At 44.5% G+C, this 22,809-nt stretch overlaps 1 protein-coding gene and 1 long non-coding RNA gene across 2 annotated transcripts in view; both read left to right on the plus strand.

The window, feature by feature from the left end:
• The first annotated feature begins 3,364 nt into the window (after window positions 1-3,364).
• LOC114550755 (uncharacterized) lies at window positions 3,365-3,960 on the plus strand. The gene is made up of 4 exons (XR_003691741.1): window positions 3,365-3,415; window positions 3,500-3,564; window positions 3,701-3,734; window positions 3,921-3,960. It is a non-coding gene; the product is annotated as an uncharacterized LOC114550755 (long non-coding RNA).
• A 327-nt stretch (window positions 3,961-4,287) lies between these two features.
• The window catches only part of gtf3c3 (general transcription factor IIIC, polypeptide 3), a 47,959-nt gene continuing 29,437 nt past the window's right edge, over window positions 4,288-22,809 (plus strand). The window contains exons 1-7 of the mRNA XM_028571866.1: window positions 4,288-4,624; window positions 6,091-6,166; window positions 7,943-8,259; window positions 8,657-8,780; window positions 8,868-9,059; window positions 16,381-16,546; window positions 16,686-16,833. Coding sequence (XP_028427667.1) covers window positions 4,532-4,624; window positions 6,091-6,166; window positions 7,943-8,259; window positions 8,657-8,780; window positions 8,868-9,059; window positions 16,381-16,546; window positions 16,686-16,833 — 1,116 coding nt within the window. The 5' untranslated portion in view covers window positions 4,288-4,531. The remainder of the gene's footprint in view (window positions 4,625-6,090; window positions 6,167-7,942; window positions 8,260-8,656; window positions 8,781-8,867; window positions 9,060-16,380; window positions 16,547-16,685; window positions 16,834-22,809) is intronic.

Raw genomic sequence — 22,809 nt, forward strand, 5'->3', positions numbered from 1 at the left:
GACCCGGGCAGCAGACGCTGGCTCTGGGGACGTGGAACGTCACCTCTCTGTGGGGGAAGGAGCCGGAACTGGTGCAGGAGGTGGAGCGCTACCGGTTAGATCTGGTGGGGCTTACCTCTATGCATAGTCTCGGTTCTGGAACCATACTCCTGGATAGGGGTTGGACTCTTTTCTTCTCAATGATCAATTTTATAATCGTTTCATCTGATCTGAGGCCATGTGTTTTGGACACTCGGGTGAAGAGAGGAGCGAGCTGTCAACTGATCACCATCTGGTGGTGAGTTGGGTCAGGGGGTGGGGGAAGACTCTGGACAGACCTGGTAAGCCCAAACAGGTTGTGCGGGTAAATTGGGAACGTCTGGAGGAGGCCCCTGTCCGACAGACTTTCAACTCACACCTCCGGCGGAGCTTTTCGTGCATCCCTGTGGAGGCTGGGGGCATTGAACCCGAGTGGACAATGTTCAAAGTTTCCCTTGCTGAAGCTGCGGCGAGGAGCTGTGGTCTTAGGGTCTTAGGTGCCTCAAGGGGCGGTAACCCACGAACACCGTGGTGGACACCGGTGGTCAGGGAAGCCGTCCGACTGAAGAAGGAGTCTTTCCGGGATATTTTATCCCAGAGGACTCCGGAGGCGGTTGCAGGGTACCGAAGGGCCCGAAGGGCTGCAGCCTCTGCCGTGAAAGAAGCAAAGCAGCGGGTGTGGGAGAAGTTTGGAGAAGACATGGAGAAAGACTTTCGGTCGGCACCAAGGTGCTTCTGGAAAACTGTTCGCCACCTCAGGAGGGGGGAAGGGGAACCATCCAAGCTGTGTACAGTAAGGATGGGACACTGTTGACCTCAACTGAGGAGGTAATAGAGCGGTGGAAGGAGCACTTTGAGGAACTCCTGAATCCGACTAATACGCGCTCTATGTTAGAGGCAGAGCTGGAGGATGATGGGGGATCATTGTAAATTTCCCAGGCGGAGGTCACTGATGTAGTCAAACAACTCCACAGTGGCAAAGGCCCAGGGATTGATGAGATCTGTCCAGAAATGCTCAAGGCTCTGGGTGTGGAGGGGCTGTCCTGGTTGACACGCCTCTTCAACATTGCGTGGAAGTCTGGGACGGTGCCAAAGGAGTGGCAGACCGGGGTGGTGGTTCCCCTTTTTAAAAAGGGGGACCAGAGGTTGTGTGCCAATTACAAGGGTATCACACTTCTCAGCCTCCCTGGTAAAGTCTACTCCAAGGTGCTGGAAAGGAGGGTTCGGCCGATAGTCGAACCTCGGGTTGAGGAGGAACAATGCGGATTCCGTCCTGGTTGTGGAACAACGGACCTAATCTTCACTCTCGCAAGGATCCTGGAGGGAGCCTGGGAGTATGCCCAACCGGTCTACATGTGTTTTGTGGATCTGGAAAAGGCGTATGACCGGGTCTCCCGGGAGATACTGTGGAAGGTGCTGCGGGAGTTTGGGGTGAGGGGGTCTCTTCTCAGGGCCATCCAATCTCTGTACAACCAAAGCGAGAGCTGTGTCCGGGTTCTCGGCAGTAAGTCGGACTCGTTTCAGGTGAGGGTTGGCCTCCGCCAGGGCTGCGCTTTGTCACCAATCCTGTTTGTAATATTTATGGACAGGATATCAAGGCGTAGTCCAGGTGGAGAGGGGTTGCAGTTCGGTGGGCTGGGGATCTCATCGCTGCTCTTTGCAGATGATGTGGTCCTGATGGCATCATTGGCCTGTGACCTTCAGCACTCACTAGATCGGTTTGCAGCCGAGTGTGAAGCAGTTGGGATGAGGATCAGCACCTCTAAATCTGAGGCCATGGTTCTCAGCAGGAAACCGATGGAGTGCCTACTCCAGGTAGGGAATGAGTCCTTACCCCAAGTGAAGGAGTTCAAGTACCTTGGGGTTTTGTTCGCGAGTGAGGGGACAATGGAGCGGGAGATTGGTCGGAGAATCGGCGCAGCGGGTGCGGTATTACATTCAATTTATCGCACCGTTGTGACGAAAAGAGAGCTGAGCCAGAAGGCAAAGCTCTCGATCTACCGGTCAGTTTTCCTTCCTACCCTCACCTATGGTCATGACCGAAAGAACGAGATCCAGGGTACAAGCGGCCGAAATGGGTTTCCTCAGGAGGGTGGCTGGCGTCTCCCTTAGAGATAGGGTGAGAAGCTCAGTCATCCGTGAGGAGCTCGGAGTAGAGCCGCTGCTCCTTCGCGTCGAAAGGAGGCAGTTGAGGTGGTTCGGGCATCTGGTAAGGATGCCCCCTGGGCGCCTCCCTAGGGAGGTGTTCCAGGCACGTCCAGCTGGGAGGAGGCCTTGGGGAAGACCCAGGACTAGGTGGAGGGATTATATCTCCAACCTGGCCTGGGAACGCCTCGGGATCCCCCAGTCGGAGCTGGTTAATGTTGCTCGGGAAAGGGAAGTTTGGGGTCTCCTGCTGGAGCTGCTCCCCCCACGACCCGATACCGGATAAGCGGACGAAGATGGATGGATGTTTCTGGCTTGTGAATGTGTGAGTCTTGAGACAGTGAAGCATGTTTTCCTAGAATGTAAAACGTAAAGGGCAGAAATAAAATTATTCTTTGTTAGACTGGCAGGACTTGCAGTTCAGGCTTTTTTAAATTTTATCTTTGTTTGGACATAGTGAGAAACATCAAGTGATTTCCAAGGCAGTTCCTCAGTCCCTGCATCACCCGCCGTTAGCATTCCATTGACTGCCATTCATTTTGACGTCACTTTGACAGCGAATAACTTTAAATCTGATGTGTTTAAAGACTCTATTTGTCCATTGTTCATTTCTAAAGAATCACGACAATGTATAAAAGGCTCCATTACCTTGTACCTCACGTTATGGCTCCGTAGCAGACGTTTTTGTTTGGACTTACATGAGCTGTTTAGGTTTAATTACTGATGTAAACTAGCATTTTAGTTAGCAATAATTAGCCTGTGCCTATGTTATCTCCTTACATATACCTACACTCTCCGTCTCTGCAAGATTGGGAATGATTGAGATTTTTCTTGGCACAGCTACCAGAAGACTTCCAACTTTCAGACAGGTTGCTCACGTCACATTTACGTTGTCTCTCTCAGTTGTCTCTCTCAGTTGTCTCTCTCAGTAACGTTCAGCGCTCACCAGAAAAGTGCTTCTAATATCCTTCACTGGTCTCCGTCCAGAGCAACGGGGTCTGTTGGGTATCCCAAGACAGGAAGATGGGAGATCTTCATGTTAATGGTATTGTGTGTTGTCCTCAAATGTCACTTAATGGTGTTAAATATAATTTACCTGACAACATATTAGCGGTAGATCTCTTATTTTATTTAAATACCAGGGGAATATAGCTTAGTATTTTTTCCAAGACTAGTACAGACCAATATGTTTTCTTTTTTATTACAGTATGCTCTTTACATTGTGCTGGGGGCAGATTTAGACTTCACAACTGTAAGTGCCCAGAAAGTCTACAGACATATTACAGTACGTTTTTTGTAGAACATGACTTCATTGTTTAAAATGTTGTATTTCTAGGGTGACATGGACACAATCAGGACATGGTGGTGCCTGTTGCTCCTGTCTGGTCATTCAGTTGTCAGGTGTGTCTGATTTCATTATCACATGTACAACTGTAATATAAAAATGTGTAACAAAGCCAAAATTATACATATAGATCAAATTACTATTCTACTTAATCTCTAACATGTAATTTAAGAAAATCTGTCCGTTTTAAAGGTTCGCACAGAAAAGGAAATATGAAGATCAAATCGTAAGAATCACATTTTGATAGTTGTTGATGATGTTGTGACCTGCATGCTAAGGATTATTTATTATATGATTTGATTCATTTTGGATCCAAACCTCCCACTTCATATGGATACTTTTTACTGACTTTTAAATATTTAAATATGTATTTGCACCCTGTGATGATTAAATAATTGTTGTCTGTGTACAGATAATAGCAGATAAGGATAAGGAGGAGGCAAAGAAGCCCAGGACAATCCCTCCTCAACAGTCGGTTAGTGTGAATGAAGTAAACTTGATGCCTTGTATACATACCTAGGCCTACTGTCAAAATACTACAAACTGTCTACATAATGAATTCTCAAAATAAGTGTTAAATGTGTTCATTCAGGAACCTGTTGACCTGACCAAGGAGGGGATTCTGGAGGTCATCAATGTTTCTGAACTTATAATAAAATAAACATGCTGCATGAGACGGGACGGCATGACATGGGACGCCCCATGCTGCTGCCATACAGTCTTGTGCCTCGTTCACACTCCAGTCCAGTTGGTGGTGGTAATGCACCTTTAAGTTGTTTTGCCAACCGCCAATAAACCATAAAGAAGAAGAAGAAGAAGACGAAGAAGAAGAATCTATGACACATGTGGGCGATTTGTGTTTACTTCAAGTGCAGCCGTCACTATTATAATACATCCATGAGCCGTCAGTATTGAGGATCTCTTTTTCTCTTAACAGTTTATATTATTTTACTGCTATAGCGTGATATGACGCATTTTGTTTGAAGAAGCATCACTTGTGCGGTCAGTCAGCTTCTGCCAGAGATGTCTGGTTTCAGCGCTGAGCTAATTGACTACCTGGAGGGTAGGATAACATTCGAGGAGTTTGACAAGCGGAGAGATGAGCGGAAAGCCAAGGTAGTTATATCAAAACTATGGATATTTAAGCGAGTTAGCTAAAGCGGCAAAACCCCACAGTTAGCATAGCTAGTTAGCTAGCCAGCTGACCCAGTATCACCCTTTCCATCTTACATTGGTTAACATTTGTTTTATAGACTTTACTACAACACTATCACCATGCAAACTTTGTGTTTAGGAATTAGCATTGGACTGTTTTATAATAATATACTAAATAGTCTGCTTTAAAATATACATTGTTGTTAAGGCAATGGTGGAAGAAGTATTCAGATCTTTTACTTTACTTAGCTAGCTAAATTAGGCGCACTAACGTTAATACCACACTGTAAACGCAGTTACAAGTAGAAGTCCTTTCGAACATATTTTCACCGTTATCTACAGATAAGAAGTTACTAAAACTCAATTCCGTATTATAAAAGTGGGGCTAAGCTATATATATATATATATATATATATATATATATATATATATATATATATATATATATATATATATATATATATATATATATATATATGTATATATATATATATATATATATATATATATATATATATATATATATATATATATATATATATATATATATATGTGTGTGTGTGTGTAAAATAAATATTAAACATAGCTGGGAAAAGGACTTTGATGAACCCCTTGATGACCAGATCTGGAGCAAAGTTTTGTAAAATGCCAAAAGAATTACTAGTTCAGATAAGTCGCATGAAACACAGTACAAGACAATTAACAAATTACTTGTGACTCCTGAAATACGTAGTAAATGTTATGATTCATGCTCTGCAACATGTCGAAAATGCCATAAAGAAGTAGGAACTTATTTTCATTTCATGTGGTCATGTTCTGTGATCAAAGTATTTTGGTCCTCTGTTCAGACAGAGATTGAGAAATTTATATTCATGGTGTAAACTCCATATCTGGTCAAAAGGCAAAACTACTTAATATCATGCTGTATGCTGCTCACCTCTCAATCCTGCATGTTTGGCTTAATGTGCATCCACCTACAAGATCAATTTGGTATGATAAATTACTATCAGTTCTTCCTTGTGAGAGGATGAATAATGTACTGCAAGGAACCTTGCTTTATGATTATTTTGTAAAAGAGTGGCCCACCTCAGTTTGTATTTTGGTAGTGAATGGTCAACAATAAGCTGCCTTGGACCTAACTAATTATAATATGGTTACTTATCCTTATTTATTTGTGTATACCTGTAAGTGTGTGTGTGTGTATATATATATATATGTGTGTATATAATGTATGTGTGTATGTGTGTGTGTGTATATATATATCTATATCTGAAATGTAGTGGAGTAGAAGTACTAAGTTGCATGAAGAAAAGATATGTACCTCAAATTTGTACTTAAGTAGATTACTTGTGTAAATGTACTTTTTTAGTTACATTCCACCACTCTGTTTAGGTAACATAAAGTTGATACTTTGTTTCCTCTCTCAGGAGTCAGAGGTATCTGCTGAAGGTGTGGAGGATGATGCTCAGCCCTCTACCTCTGCACAAATCCTGGGGAACATCGGTAAAACTGCTGTCTGTCTGACACTGGTGGGGTTTTTAAATGCATTAGCAGCAGTGCATTGCTGCTAATCAGGACATAGATTTGGTTTCAGCAGTGGTGGGACACTATGAAGCCAGAGGATCTTTTTCACCACCTAAAGTCTTGTTCAGTTTCCTTGAGACCTGATACTTATTGATACACATCAGATGCAAATCTAGATAGATGTTTACATCTTTACTAAAGAGAGCAATGTGCTTTTAACTAATTAAAAATGTATATTAAATTATTTATTATTTTACCTGACAAAGCACAGTACTATTTACACTGAAATAGCAATCGTATCTAAGGTGATTTGACTTCCATGGAAAGGGGAGTATCTAATATCTAACACCCAGTTTGGAAAATATTGAGTGATGAGGAGGCCAGAGACAGATGAGCTCACAACACACACAAGCACTATTTGTTTTTACGAGGTAAATAGTTACATATTTAGCAGCCAATGTGTATTTTCTTTTTAAAGACGCGGTCCTCTCTCTCTGCTGTCTAACGTTACCTCTCTCACCCAAGTGAGGGAGCTTTACTGCAGCATGTAGCAAATGTCGGAGCTGACATTAACATTAATGTAAAAATGCAAATAAATCAGTGAATGCACCGGCATTTACTGATATTACGCAGTTTTGGTGTTGAAATAAAACCCCGTCCTTTTTGTCTGAGACCGAGACATATTGAGTAAAAATGCTGTCGATTTTGTGACGAGACCGAATACAACAGCACTGCTGAGGTCTATCAACGCAGCTCCGCTGACCGGAAGTGCAGGCAAACCAAGAGAGGAGGGCTAACGTTATGCTAAGGCTAATTCCTTATCGGCTATCACTACGCAGCATTTTCCTCACCAATATACGGTCTTTGCAAACAAAAAGGATGATCTTCTGCTACAGATCACCACTTACATATTAAACATTAAATGCCGTTTCTCTCATTCCATGGTGTTCAAACAAGTATAGAAAAAGAACAAACAGTACAAAGACAAAAAAGCAAATACTAAAAATATTCTAGATGTTTACAGTTAAGTTAAGCTGAGGGTTGGGGGTGACAATAACAAGGTACAGACAAATCAAGAACAACAACAAAAGCTGTAATGTTAAAAAGTAGTGCAAAATAGAATAGAGTGCAAATACAAATGAAAAGATAAAAAGATGATCAGGCAATAAGCCATCCACAGGAACAGTCATTAGCAGCAGTTTTTGGTAGGGGTGTAACTATACATCGATCTGGATTGATATATCGATTCAAAGATCCATGATCTAATATCATGGATGCAAAGTGAGAATATCGATACATATCGTCTGTAAGATTCTCCTTTTTATTTTAGATTCCTACTTTAAATTTATTCTTTTAATTAAAAATAATGGTTTGTTTTTCATTTATATTCCTGTAAGAGCTCAGTTATAAAACTGACAAATCATATTTAGTTTCTTCTTTGAGTTGATATAAATGGGACTGTGTTAAATTGGCATATGACATTGTCTTGTATCAATCGCAGGTTCCTGAATTGAATTGAATCGAAATCGGCAAATCGGCAAATATCGTATCGTGATAAAACTTGTGATTTACACCCCTAGTTTTTTGTAGTGTTCTGTTCAAAGTGGCTAGTGCCTAATGTACGTATGAAATAATAAAGTTCTTATGGCTGAGGCTGTGTGGGATGGGTAAGTTAAAGATACAGTCTAATTACAAAAAAATATATAATTTTTACTGTTGATGACATCACTTGACACAATTCTTCACTACTGTCAGAGGAGGGCGTCAGCCCAGGAGTCCAGCTGGCCTTTGCTTCCATGCTGGGAGAAAAGCCAGAACAACCATCTTCCGAAGAGGAGGACAGCTTGAGCTATGTTGATGATGAAGATGATGAGGATTACAAGGTGGAGGAAGAGGAGGAGGGAAAGATGGAGGTGGAGAAGACAGAGAAGAGGCCGAGGCGAGGGGGTAAAGGAGGGAAAGGACGGAGGTACAAAAAGAAGAGTGAGTTAACTGAGGAAGAGGATGTGACGGTGGGGGACGTTTTTGCACTGGAGATGGAGCTGAACCGAGAAAACAAGAAGATGATGAAGGTGAGGAGGAGGGAAGAGTGTGTATGTGTATTTTCCCAGCTCTTATTGTGTGTGTATCGTGGAAGAAAAAGTTCTCTCAGGTCCAATTCAGTGGCTGGTTCAGATGAGTTTTATTCACTGCGAAGTGGAGAAAGAAGTTCACAAGAAGCTGTAGAATTCTCTAACGGAATGAGTTTCTGGCCAGGGTTTTATACGTGGTCACAAGAAGCAACGGACAGTCAACTCACAAGTCTGTCTGATTAGATTTGCATAGGCTCAATACTGTCTGCTCCAACTAATCAAAAGGTGTGAATCTCACTCAGTGTTCAAAGTGAAATGCTTCCTTTAGCACTAAGCAAGATTAGGATAAAAGTAAACCAAAACTGTTTGGTAATTATTTTTCTTCTACACTGTCCAGGAGCGCCGTCATCGCAGTAAGCTACCCCGAGCTCTGAGGGGCTTGATGGGAGAAGCAAACATCCGCTACGCCAGAGGGGAGAAAGAGGATGCCATCTTGATGTGTATGGAGATCATAAGACAGGGTATGAAACAACTTGTGTGTGTTTTTGGAATTATCAACTTTTACATTTATCGTTTATCTAAATGAATCTTCTCTCCCTTTTTTCCAGCTCCTCTGGCCTATGAGCCTTTCTCCACATTGGCTATGATCTATGAGGACGATGAAGACATGGACAAAGCGCTGCAGTTTGGTCTGATTGCTGCCCACCTGAACCCCTCAGACTGTGAAGAGTGGATCAGACTGGCAGAAATGTCTCTGGAGCAAGACAACATCCGACAGGCCATTGTCTGCTACTCAAAGGGTCAGTCTGCCATTAAAAAGTCAAAGTATATAAAATATATAAATGTCTACTAGGGCTGTATGATATATCGTTTTCGACATTGCTCTATAGTCTCATCACAGCACTTACAATGTCAAGTAAGGCAAATTAACTCAAACACGTCATGCTACAACTTTTTTGCTGCTTGATACAGAAGGAAAACTCAGACGGTTCTCATGACTAATCCAGTGTTTTGCATTAATTACCTACAGTCTGGGTAGAACTGCCACAATTTCATAATGAACCGAAAATACTTTTACACTTCTCAATGGGTGTGGTCTGCGCTGTCTGCCCCCCCCATTAAACTTGCCCCTGGGATGGCCGTTCAGTGTGGGAGGATCCCCTCGTCTCCCCGGTGCTGGCTGGCCCTTGTCGGGTGCCTTTACCCCAGTGGCGGCGCAACCATCTCTCGGTTGGTTTGGACAGGCTTAGGGTGAAAGTGACTCGTGGTTGACCTGCCCGGAGTTCCAGGCGCCTGTGAGTTTTTTGCTGCGTCATTACCATTCATATAAGATGAGAACTTTATTGATCCCATATTTAAAATTCACCTTTTACAGCAACTCAAGAGTAAAAAAAAAAACAAAGGAAAAAAGTAATGAGTGATAAATAAAATTAAACATAAAATAGCTATATACACCTTTCAGTAAAACAGATCCATGATGGATAAGGGATAGATGGATAATGGGTAGCATGATATTGACAAAATGTGATATTGCGATATCGATTGTGAATATTGGATATAATATCCGATCAATATTAATTTAGATATTTTTAAACGTATGTAACATTACAAAAGTTACGGGAAAACGCATCAAAATACATTTATAACAAATTAGTTTTCTTACAACACAAGGTTTCAACTAACAGTCATACTGGACTGGTACAACATGAATAAATAAATAACGACCATGTCTACAGAACAGGACATGTTTTACTGGTTGTACAGTATAAAATAAATAAAGAGGACAGAACTTTTCTTCAGCTTCTCTGATTCGTTACATTTTGTCTATCTATTTCTTCACTTACTCTGTCGAAATATGCACACCCTTGGTATGCTCCATAGTGTTTGTCATGTAGTGTACCCGTGACGTGCACTAACGTGCAAGTGGCACGGTAACTGGCCAATGAAATGATGATCATTATAGCGTTTCAAGTGGGCTCTAAATCAAACACAAATATAGGGTAATTTATGCTTCTGCGTCGAATTGATGGTGTACCGCCGCAGACCACTCTGCATCTACGCCGGATCCTACGGCGTAGCCTAAGGTGCAACTCTCGAAAAATTTAACTACACATCGCTGCGACGCACGTGTCTCGGCCGTGGCTTGGTAGTGTTGCATTTCCCCCGACTCATTTCCTGGTTCTCCTTCTCCAAACAACATGAAATCAAGGAGAGGGTTAACTTTTCCTGCTACATATTTCCCACTTTGGTCAGAAAGCAGGGGAGGGGAGACACTTTGTTTCTCTCACTATAGCCTAGAACATAAAATTCCTAGAACTCTTCTCTCAGGTCTCTCAGACTGCTTTTGTAAAAAAGAGGCTTTTTATTTCGCTGTTGATGGTTCGTTTGTTTAAATATCACAACACATGTCCATCATAAGTAGGGTTGGGTATCGTTTTTTTTTTTTTTTTTCGATTCGGTGCTAAATTGATACTTTTAAAACGGTGCCGTGCCTAAACGGTGCCTGAACCGGTACTTTTCAATAAAGTTAAAAAAAAAAAGAAGAAGAAAAAAAATAAGGGTAGTAAACAACCGTCAGTGACTTGTTTATTGCTAAGGCCATGGTCAAAATTAAAGATTTAATAATAACGTAATAACTATAACAATAACAATAACTTATTTTACCAGTAAATTGCTGTTGAACCCCAGATGGGAAAAGGGTATTTTTCAATTACTGTCAATGCACCACGAGGCTACCTGTTTTAAGTGAATCTGTGTTGTTTAATTCCGACAACGGCAGCTGCAAGTGAACGCACCGTCTGTGTTGTTTAATTCCGACCATATAAACAAACTGTATATCTATAAATTGCGACAACGGCAGCTGCTGCGCTGCAGAGCAGACTGTTACATCCCGCTGTTGAAGTCCTCCACAGTGAAATACAGTCACACTTTACACTGTTTAACGTTAGCTGTCAGCATTTTAACCGTGATTAATCCAACTGCTAGCTAAAGGTAGGCTAACGTTACATGCTGTCAGGTGTAGTGTAAAGTCAGGCACCGAAATGAGGCACCGAAACTTTCGTTCTTATTCGGTCTCGTTACTACCGTTTACGTCGGCACCGGTTCCCTATTGGCACCGAGTTTCTGTACCCAACCCTAATCATAAGATTTACGGGAACCTGTGTTTAACTGTCTTTTCGGAGTTAGCGTGCCCTGCGGGCTTGACAACCTCGCTGTCCGGCCGACACACACACACACACACACACACACACACCGCAGCCGGCAGAGGCGGGGAGAGAGAGATACCCGTTTCTCTTCGGGAGACTTGTTTAAATTATGACAAATATGCTATATACATTAGATTTAGTATTTAGTTCATACTTTTTTTGGTGTATTTGTTTTCTGATTTTAACGCTATAAAGACCGTTGCCGTGCTTGCATTACTCCCTTACCCCTCCTACAGTTCCTATGGCCACTTGGCCAGTGCGAATGCAAATGGAAAAAACGGTTTTGGGGGAGAGTAGTTTGTAGAACAGCTTAGAAGTGGACTTTTCCTATAACTACGTTCCTGTAACTACTTGGTCGGAAATTGGCTTATGACTCTATAGTTCCTACTCGCGCCGAAGCTAATCGCCTTCGCTCTCTCACTTTCTCCCTCGCTCTATCACCCACTCCCCACACACAAATGCCGGCTCGACGCACACACCAACGCACAAGTATAAACATCAGGCCACTTATGTAGGCTACGGCAATAGCTCTGCGTGGAGCCTCCGCAGAACCATAAATCAGCCTTTAGCCACACAGCCAACAGTCGGGACGCAGTGCTTCACAAAATAAACAATATTGCATACTTATTGTGACACTTTTGATATAACATTGCGCAACGTGATATTGCGATAACGATATTGAGTCGATATATCATGCAACCCTAATGGATAATAGATATCCTGTGCAAGTGCAGCAGCGTACCAGATGGTGATAGAGTGAGGATGGACTCAATGATGAAGTGCGCCATCAGAGAGAATAATAAATACTGGTGAGTCGCTGATCCTGCTTTTGATTTTCGATAGTCAAAATCGAAAGCGTTTCTCAATAGATTCTCCATTTAAAATTAAAATTGTGACACCCCTACTTCTTTTTAATTTACCAGAGGATGCCATATTGACAAATGCCGGTTCAGCCCAGTGCTGCTTTCATCCGTGGTCTTAACAATCATACAACTAATAACTTTATGAGCGTGTTGAATAGTGTTGTAAGGGACCATTTGGTATTTATGGAATGGACCACTGGAGGAAAATAGGGCAGGGTCATGTCTTTTTATTCTTTGTTGAGGGGAGGGTCACCCAACGTTTTTTAGTCTGGGGGAAGGGGTCACACAACTTTTGTGTTCATGAAGACAGCAACATTTCAAAGTGGCTTGTTTGGTACATACTTTTCCATGTAGCTCTCAGTCTCGGCCCCCCATCGCTAGCAGATGGGTCTGACCCAACAAAAATCGCAACATGACAGCAACACGAGTTTGGAGTTGCTTCTTTGAGAATGCAACCCTAATAGCTAACTGCGCCACCTGTTGCCAAAGTATCGTCACTGACATCGAGCTGGAAAAGGTTTCACGTTGCCTCGAGCTCAAGCACCCACGGAAAAAATACTGAGCATCCACGTGTGCCAGAATGCCTGTAGACTACATTAATTTAAAATTAAACATTGCATTTGGTGGTAAGTGGAGCATTTGAGCGCTGATCGCGGTTACGTGTCAGTTAAACTTCTCATCTCCAATCCTATCTATAGAGCTCCAGCCAGCTCACAGCGGGAAGGTGGACAGGCCCGGTCTTACTGGTTGAGCTATAGGGATGTCACGAGAACCGATACTTATAATTTTTCCAGATACCGGGGGATGCAATCCTTCCGGAACTGACGGGGGCAGTATATATGCCTAACGTTAAAAATGTTCTAGACTGCCGATAAATGATGAAGAAAAACACCGACCAGCATGGAAAAACAGCGAATAGCCCCTCATCTCCGTGTACGGCTTGACCCCATTCAGCTTCTGGCTTTACCGTACATCTACGGTGGCGGCTTTCACGACTTCAACTGGAATTCTCAAACTGCAAATGATGAATCTATTTCTCTCTGCCGTTGTCTATCACAACCTAACGTGTGCTCTAATAGCGCTTGTTTTAACGGACCTCTATAACATCAGTTAACTTAAACCAGCCCGGTTCTTTGTGAAAAACAACAGCAGAGAGAAACATATGTAACTAAACATGCTTGCTGTCTGGGAGTTCTGGGTGAACTCATGAAAGACGGTACCGTAGGCTGGCTGTGTGGTGATGCCAGGCTTCAAAGCAACTGGCTATGGGGTCCAGAAGACTTAACGTTTTCGTTTTTGTAAATCACGCTCTCCTAACCCCCTCCACTCCACACCATAACAGAAAGTTGAAATTAAAAGTAAACACTGAAAGGGCACAGAATTTAATGAAAAGAACCTCTGTCCAACTGTTAAGCATGGGGTGGATCAATCATGGTTTGGGGTTGTATTGCAGCCAGTGGCACAGGGAACATTTCACGAGTAGAAGGAAAAATGGATTCAATAAAATTTCAGCAAATTTTGGACGCTAACTTGATGCCATCTGTGAAAAAGCTGAAGTTAAAGAGAGGATGGCTTCTACAAATGGATAATGATCCTAAATACACCTCAAAATCCACGGTGGATTACATCAAGAGGCGTAAACTGAAGGTTTTGCCATGGCCTTCACAATCTCCTGCCCTCAACATAATTGAAAATCTATGGATAGACCTTAAAGTGATGGTTCGGAGTAATTTACCCTAGGGTCCTTTGCACCATGACCTTGAGCCAAACACCCCCCAGAAGCTTTTTTCACCTGGGTCTAACATTGGGCGAGTTAGCGTAGAGTAGCGTTAGCAGCTGAATAGCTTAGCGCAGGGGCTAATGGACCCACGTTTGCATCTCGTAAATGACTCCACTAATAATGCCCGAAATGATACCAAACTTCTACACTAGTAAATATAGGTTATGCACTCATAAAACGATGGATTGGAAAGTTTGTAAGTACACCAGAAGTTTATGAACACTTGCCTGCTCTCTTCTGCTCTCTGTTGCTGCTGCTGCTGCTTCCTGCAGTTAGACGAGTGCTTAGGGCTGTCTACAAATTACTACACCGAAAAGAGATACAACAAAAATATTTATTAATTTAATGATTAAATAAGGTAATGTCTCCAAACTTACCTCAATTATTACTTGTCTCCTGCTAGTTATATTACAGCACTTACTTTAAAAAATAAGTTAAATTAAAAAATATTTTTGTTGCATCTCTTTTCGGTGTTGTAATTTTTAGACGTCCCTAAGCACTCGTCTCACAGCAGCAACAACAACAACAGCAGAGAGCAGAAGCCAGCAGGCAAGTGTTATTTACATAAACTTCTGGTGTACTTACAAACTTTTCAATCCATCGTTTTATGAGTGCATAACCTATATGTACTAGTGTAGACCTTTGGTATCATTTCGGGCATTATTAGTGGGGTCATTTAAGAGATACAAACGTGGGTCCATTAGCCCCTGCGCTAAGCTATTCAGCGGCTAACGCTAACTCGCCCAATGTTAGACCCAGGTGAAAAAAGCTTCTGGGGGGGTGTTTGGCTCGAGCTCATGGTGCAAAGGACCCTAGGGTAAATTACTCCGCACCATCACTTTAAAAGAGCAGTGCGTGACAGACAGCCCAGAAATCTCAAAGAACTGGAAGACTTTTGTAAGGAAGAATGGGCGAAGATACCTCAAACAAAAATTGAAAGACTCTTGGCTGGCGACAAAAAGCGTTTACAAGCTGTGATACTTGCCTAAGGGGGCAGTACAAGGTATTAACTCTGCAGGGTGCCCAAACCTTTGCAGATGCCATTTTTTTTTTGTTTTCTGTTATTTTGAAAGTGTAAATGATGGAAATAAAATCTAACTTTTTTTGACATATTAAGTGTCTAATCTGTCATTTGATGCCTTTTGGAGATTTTTCCATCTTTTCTTGGCTTCTTTATGCACATTAATACAAATTTTTACCTAGGGTGCCCAAACTTTCGAGTCCCACTGTAAATGTTTGCCAAACAACAAAGCACAGTCGATGTCTCTCGCTCGTCTCTTTTCTTTCTCCGTGAAATGAAGCTGCCTTCAGGTGCAGTAGGAAACGTGTTCTATAAAAGATCTGACGAAAAACTGTAACTGTGAAATATACAGTCTACTTGTGCTACATTGGGGAGTTAAAGAACACAACAGAACGTCATCTTCTGAACGCCCCCTGGGGGGCGGTAATGCCCCTGTTGAGAAACACTGGTATAGAGTATTGTGTACTTAAGTTGGTATCGGTACCGAATACTAGATTTTTGGTATTGTGACATCCCTAGTGAGCTAGAGGTCACCCCTGCTGCTACTGATTTGAGCATATGCTGTTTGTATAAAAAAACTAATATATATATATATATATATTATTTTTTTTTTTTTCTACTATTTTTTATATACAATGTAGTGAAAATTAATTACTGCATTTAACTCATCCTAGGTATTAGGAGCAGTGGACAGCTATACATACAGCATCTGGGGAGCAACTTGGGGTTCAGTGTCATGCGGCCGGAGGAGCCTGGGATAGAACTACCATTCTTGTGGTTGAGGGGCGACCACTCTATCTCTCAGCCGCAAGCAACCATGTTGTATCATAGCAACGCTTGTATCTGGGTTCCCTCTTTGAATGACAAATAGATTACCCCCGCCTGCTGGTATGGAGAGTTATTAAGTTGCACGCATGCACAGAACATATGTGGTACTTGGCCATCGGCTGTGGTCTCTGCGATGTATTCCAGTGCTAATTTTTGGCCAAGACAGAGGCGATGTGGGCCGACGTGAGGGGACGCCACAGTCGGCCTTCGTCGTCACTAGTTTCTGGCTGTTGGCTTGGTTTGTCAGGGCCTTAAAAAGCTTCTCTTTCACAACCTTTTTAATCTGCTGTATCACTTTTTTACTGACCAAAAGCTTCTCAATTAATTGAGAAAATAATCGGCAGGTTAATCATTGATTAAATTATTTGCAGCTCTACTATTAATATTAATATACTCCATTCCCTCTTGCCCCCTGCCACCCAGCCATTAAGTACGACCCCACCAATGTGCGCTACGTGTGGGAGCGCTCCAGCCTCCACATGCGTCTGGGCGAGCACAAACAGTGCATGGATGGCTACCGCAAGATTCTATCATTGCTGCCGCTGGAGGATGGAGAGCACTTCATGCAGCTCTCTAAGGACATGGCCAAGTACAGTACACACACGGACACACAGGAACAGATACACCAGATCCACACATTCATCCACAGAAGCCTGGCCAACAGTATTTCATTAATGTCATGACTATAGGTTGTCAGAAGTGTGTGTTTGTGTGTTTGTCCTGTTTAGGAGTTACTATGAAAGTAATGACTTGCCCTCAGCTCTGGGTGTAATAGATGAAGCTCTGGCGCGACACCCCAGCCTGGTCAGCGATGACTTCATCAACATGGCAGCAGAGCTCTATATCGCCAATAAGCAGTACAACAAGGCCCTGCAGGTAACCTCTGTGTGTACGTGTGTTTTTGTGCAGTTAGCAAAAGCTTGCTCGTGTCATTTAATGAGACAGAAAATAAAGGTGTATTTCGTTTTAATAAATGCACATACAGTGTCCAACATATTCTTTTCCCCGAACTTGTCCCCTGGAAAAACAAAAGTCACTTCCATAAAACATTGAGGTTAAAGGCCAGAATTTCCTACAACTATAATTTAAGAGTGGTTTGTGAGTTTGTGTGTTCTTGCATATCTCATGAAACCCTTCATTCGATCAACTTTACACTTGGTGGTTGGATTGCTGGGGACTCAAGGACGTGTCGGTTCGTGTTTGGTGCAATTTGAACACGTGACACATTCAGGATGAATAAACTTTGAATTAACATCAAACAGCCCTCTGTGCAGCAGCGGGGGTGGGACTTAAGGGCCTTGAGTCTGAGCTGAGCATATTGTCAGCAGCAAGTTACAGCTATTTAAGCGCGGTGATTATGTAAAAGCAAGCAACTAATACTAACGATAATAATTAACGATCGACAATCAATTAATCATCAATATTTTTATATTAAAATTCATTATTTATCTAACTTTATAAATTAAAAATGCAATGAGAATACAAAAATACAGTGTGTTTTTCCTCGATGAGATCTAAATTACAAGAACAACTTGTGGCAGTTAAACTGGAGGTTATAGATATAGATTATGGATATATGCGCTGCGGTGAAGCAGCAGAACCTGCAGATGCGAGCCGGCGTTCTTAAACAGAATGTAACTCAAAACTATCCAAGGCACGGGACAAAGCTTAATAACAAAATAACCAGTAGGCTAACTCAGATACAACTTCTGCACCAGTCTACTGATCTTTGTTGAGAAAGACAAGCATGTGGACATGATCTGGGGTCAGACCTGACCGCTACCTGGTGACCGTCAGTCCAGCCGCCGAAAACACCCGCGTTGCCGGGATGCACAGGTCGCCTACCTTCGCGCTAACTGGGCCAGCTCGGGAAACCTTATTCCGTTCTTTGTAGTGAGTTTCTACCAGTCTGGTGATGGTACGTCGTGACGAAATGTGATATGCTGGTTCCAATGTCCATGTCAATGAACTTGCAGGTCCCTTGGGTAATTTGATCTGCTCGTTGTGCATCGCAGCTCCTCCGTGCTAACACCGAGTTTATTCTAGGTTGAGACTTAGAGCAGGATGCACCGTGGCTGCTACCAACATTAACCAGGCTCGGATGCAGTTTGTTTAGTGGTCGGCCACATCGTTTGAGTCGTGGCCGTGTTGTACACGGCATCTCAGTGTTTGCAGTGAACTAAGTCGTTTAAAAAAAAAAAAATCTAAATGGTCCCACGCCACACTTCGCCGTGTCCTCTTCATGATTACTTTTGAAATCAAAACGGAAACCAGGTAACTGACAGACATGAAAAGGGAGAAGGGAAGAAGTGATTTCTCATTGAAAAACGATTTTACTTCAATACTGAGAGCACAAAAACGGTAAAATGCCACCAAAGGCAAAAGCAGAGGTGAAATCGGATGAAGAATATGTGTCACTCCATCCATCCATCCATCCATCTTCGTCCGCTTATCCGGTGTCGGGTCGCGGGGGGAGCAGCTCCAGCAGGGGACCCCAAACTTCCCTTTCCCGAGCAACATTAACCAGCTCCGACTGGGGATCCCGAGTTCCCAGGCCAGGTTGGAGATATAATCCCTCCACCTAGTCCTGGGTCTTCCCGAGGCCTCCTCCCAGCTGGACGTGCCTGGAACACCTCCCTAGGGAGGCGCCCAGGGGGCATCCTTACCAGATGCCCGAACCACCTCAACTGGCTCCTTTCGACGCAAAGGAGCAGCGGCTCTACTCCGAGCTCCTCACGGATGAGTGAGCTTCTCACCCTATCTCTAAGGGAGACGCCAGCCACCCTCCTGAGGAAACCCATTTCAGCCGCTTGTACCCTGGATCTCGTTCTTTCGGTCATGACCCAGCCTTCATGACCATAGGTGAGGGTAGGAACGAAAACTGACCGGTAGATCGAGAGCTTTGCCTTCTGGCTAAGCTCTCTTTTTCGTCTAACGGTGCGATAGATTGAATGCAATACCGCACCCGCTGCGCCCGATTCTCCGACCAATCTCCCGCTCCATTGTCCCCTCACTCGCGAACACAACCCCAAGATACTTGAACTCCTTCACTTGGGGTAAGGACTCATTCCCTACCTGGAGAAGGCATTCCATCGGTTTCCTGCTGAGAACCATGGCCTCAGATTTAGAGGTGCTGATCCTCATCCCAACCGCTTCACACTCGGTTGCGAACCGATCCAGTGAGTGCTGAAGGTCGCAGGCCGATGATGCCATCAGGACCACATCATCTGCAAAGAGCAGCGATGAGATCCCCAGCCCACCAAACTGCAACCCCTCCCCACCCCGACTACGCCTCGATATCCTGTCCATAAATACTACAAACAGGATTGGTGACAAAGCGCAGCCCTGGCGGAGGCCAACCCTCACCTGAAAAGAGTCCGACTTACTACCGAGAACCCGGACACAGCTCTCGCTTTGGTTGTACAGAGATTGGATGGCCCTGAGAAGAGACCCCTCACCCCATACTCCCGCAGCACCTCCCACAGTATCTCCCGGGGGACCCGGTCATACGCCTTCTCCAAATCCACAAAACACATGTAGACCGGTTGGGCATACTCCCAGGCTCCCTCCAGGATCCTTGCGAGAGAAGAGCTGGTCCGTTGTTCCACGACCAGGACGGAATCCGCATTGTTCCTCCTCAACCCGAGGTTCGACTATTGGCGAACCCTCCTTTCCAGCACCTTGGAGTAGACTTTACCAGGGAGGCTGAGAAGTGTGATACCCCTATAATTGGCACACACCCTCTGGTCCCCCCTTTTTTAAAGGGGAACCACCACCCCAGTCTGCCACTCCTTTGGCACCGTCCCAGACTTCCACGCAATGTTGAAAAGGCGTGTCAACCAGGACAGCCCCTCCACACCCAGAGCCTTGAGCATTTCTGGACGGATCTCATCAATCCCGGGGCTTTGCCACTGTGTAGTTGTTTGACTACATCAGTGACTTCCGCCTGGGAAATCGGCGACAATCCCCCATTATCCTCCAGCTCTGCCTCTAACATAGAGGGCGTATTAGTCGGATTCAGGAGTTCTGCAAAGTGCTCCTTCCACCGCCCTATTACCTCCTCAGTTGAGGTCAACAGTGTCCCATCCTTACTGTACACAGCTTGGATGGTTCCCCGCTCCCCCTCCTGAGGTGGCGAACAGTTTTCCAGAAGCACTTTGGTGCCGACCGAAAGTCCTTCTCCATGTCTTCTCCAAACTTCTCCCACACCCGCTGCTTTGCCTCTTTCACGGCAGAGGCTGCAGCCCTTCGGGCCCTTCGGTGCCCTGCAACTGCCTCCGAGTCCTCCGGGATAACATATCCCGGAAAGACTCCTTCTTCAGTCGGACGGCTTCCCTGACCACCGTTGTCCACCACGGTGTTCGTGGGTTACCGCCCCTTGAGGCACCTAAGACCCTAAGACCACAGCTCCTCGCTGCAGCTTCAGCAATGGAAACTTTGAACATTGTCCACTCGGGTTCAATGCCCCCAGCCTCCACAGGGATGCACGAAAAGCTCCGCCCGGAGGTGTGAGTTGAAAGTCTGTTGGACAGGGGCCTCCTCCAGACGTTCCCAATTTACCCGCACTACACGTTTGGGCTTACCAGGTCTGTCCAGAGTCTTCCCCACCCTCTGACCCAACTCACCACCAGATGGTGATCGGTTGACAGCTCTGCCCCTCTCTTCACCCGAGTGTCCAAAACATACGGCCTCAGATCAGATGAAACGATTATGAAATCGATCATTGACCTTCGGCCTAGGGTGCTCTGGTACCAGGTACACTTATGAGCATCCCTATGTTCGAACATGGTGTTCGTTATAGACAATCCATGACTAGCACAGAAGTCCAACAACAAACAACCACTCTGGTTTAGATCAGGGAGGCCGTTCCTCCCAATCACGCCTCTCAGGTGTCTCCATCATTGCCCACGTGTGCGTTGAAGTCCCCCAGCAGAACAATGGAGTCCCCCACTGGAGCCCCATGCAGGACTCCAGTCAAGGTCTCCAAGAAGGCCGAATACTCCGAACTCCTGTTTGGTGCATATGCACAAACAACAGTCAGAGTTTTCCCCCACAACCCGCAGGCGTGGGGAGGCGACCCTCTCGTCCACTGGGGTAAACTCCAACACAGCGGCGCTCAGCCGGGGACTTGTGAGTATCCCCACACCCGCCCGGCGCCTCACACCCTGGGCAACTCCGGAGAAGAAAAGAGTCCAACCCCTATCCAGGAGTATGGTTCCAGAACCAAGACTGTGCGTGAGGTAAGCCCCACCAGATCTAACCGTAGCGCTCCACCTCCCGCACCAGTTCCGGCTCCTTCCCCACAGAGGGTGACGTTCCACGTCCCCAGAGCCAGCGTCTGCTGCCCGGGTCTGGTCCGTCGAGGCCCCTGACCTTCACTGCCACCCATGTGGCATCGCACCCGACCCCAACGGTTCCTCCCACAGGTGGTGGGCCCATGGGATGGAGAGGGAGTTGCCACGTAGCTTGTTCGGGCTGTGCCCGGCGGGCTCCGTGGCAAACCCGCCACCAGGCGCTCGCCCGACGAGCCCACCGCCTGGGCCTGGCTCCAGACGGGGCCCCGGGCTTCCTCCGGGCAGGGTCACTCCATCTCTGCTTAGCTTTTTCATTGGGGTTTTTGAACCATTCTTTGTCTGGCCCCTCACCTGAGACCACTTTGCCTTGGGAGACCCTACCAGGAGCACAAAGCTCCAGACAACACAGCCCTCAGGTTCACAGAGACACACAAACCTCTCCACCACGATAAGGTGATGGTTCACGGAGATGTGTCACTCACACATGTTAATGAACTGATGCAGCAACAAAAGGAAATGTTTGTGGCGCTGCTTGAACAACAACATAACAACTTCAAAGCAGACTTCAAAACAGCAGACTGGATGCAATAACTAAGGATCTACAGGACATAAAAACCAGCTTGCAATTTACGCAAAAAGATGTGGATGACATTAAAACTGATAACGCGAAGCAAACTGAACGCTGCAACGCTATGCAGTCAGACATCGTTAAAGTCTGTGACAGCTTACTGGCAGTCACTGACAAAATGGAGTATTTGGAGGGACAATCCAGGCGTAACAACCTTGTTTTCGAGGGAATACAAGAGGCCCCAGGAGAGACCTGGGCCAAGACGGAGGAGAAAGTGAAAAAAGTGCTAGCGGAGAAGTTACAGCTGCAGCGAGAGATTGAAGTGGAGAGGGCCCACCGTACAGGGAAACCTGGAGGAGACAGAACAAGGCCAATTGTGGTGAAATTTCTGAGGCACAAGGACAGATCTGCCATATTACAATGCACTAAGTTACTGAAAGGATAAAAATTTTTTATCAATGAGGACTTTACGGATACTGTCAGAAGAACAAGGAAGGAACTGATGCCGGAGTTGAGGGCGGCAAGAGAAAGAGGGGACATTGCCTATCTACGACAAGACAAACTGATCATCCATCGCCGGTCCAGTACACCAAAATAGACGTGAAACATCTAATCTATAATCAGGTAATCGCTGAATCGCTGACTGTATTATGTCATTGTTCACAACTAATACATGTAGGCCTACTGGAGAAAATCAACTACTACAGAAGATTGTTGATCTGGACAAACTAGAGCTGAACACCTTTCAATACACGGAACATCACTCACAGGACTTGGAAAATGATATTGATCCAGTAAACAACTTTTTCCTCAACACCAACAGCAATTGCTTTTATTACAATAATGAACAGTTCAATTGTTCAGTTAAGACAGAAAAACAATTATCTATAATCCACTTTAACAGTAGAAGCCTATATGCTAACTTTCATAACATTACACATGATCTAAATCAATTTAAACAGCCTTTCAATATAATTGCTATATCAGAAA

This window comes from Perca flavescens, chromosome 24 (genome assembly GCF_004354835.1).
Source record: "Perca flavescens isolate YP-PL-M2 chromosome 24, PFLA_1.0, whole genome shotgun sequence".
Lineage (NCBI taxonomy): Eukaryota > Metazoa > Chordata > Actinopteri > Perciformes > Percidae > Perca > Perca flavescens.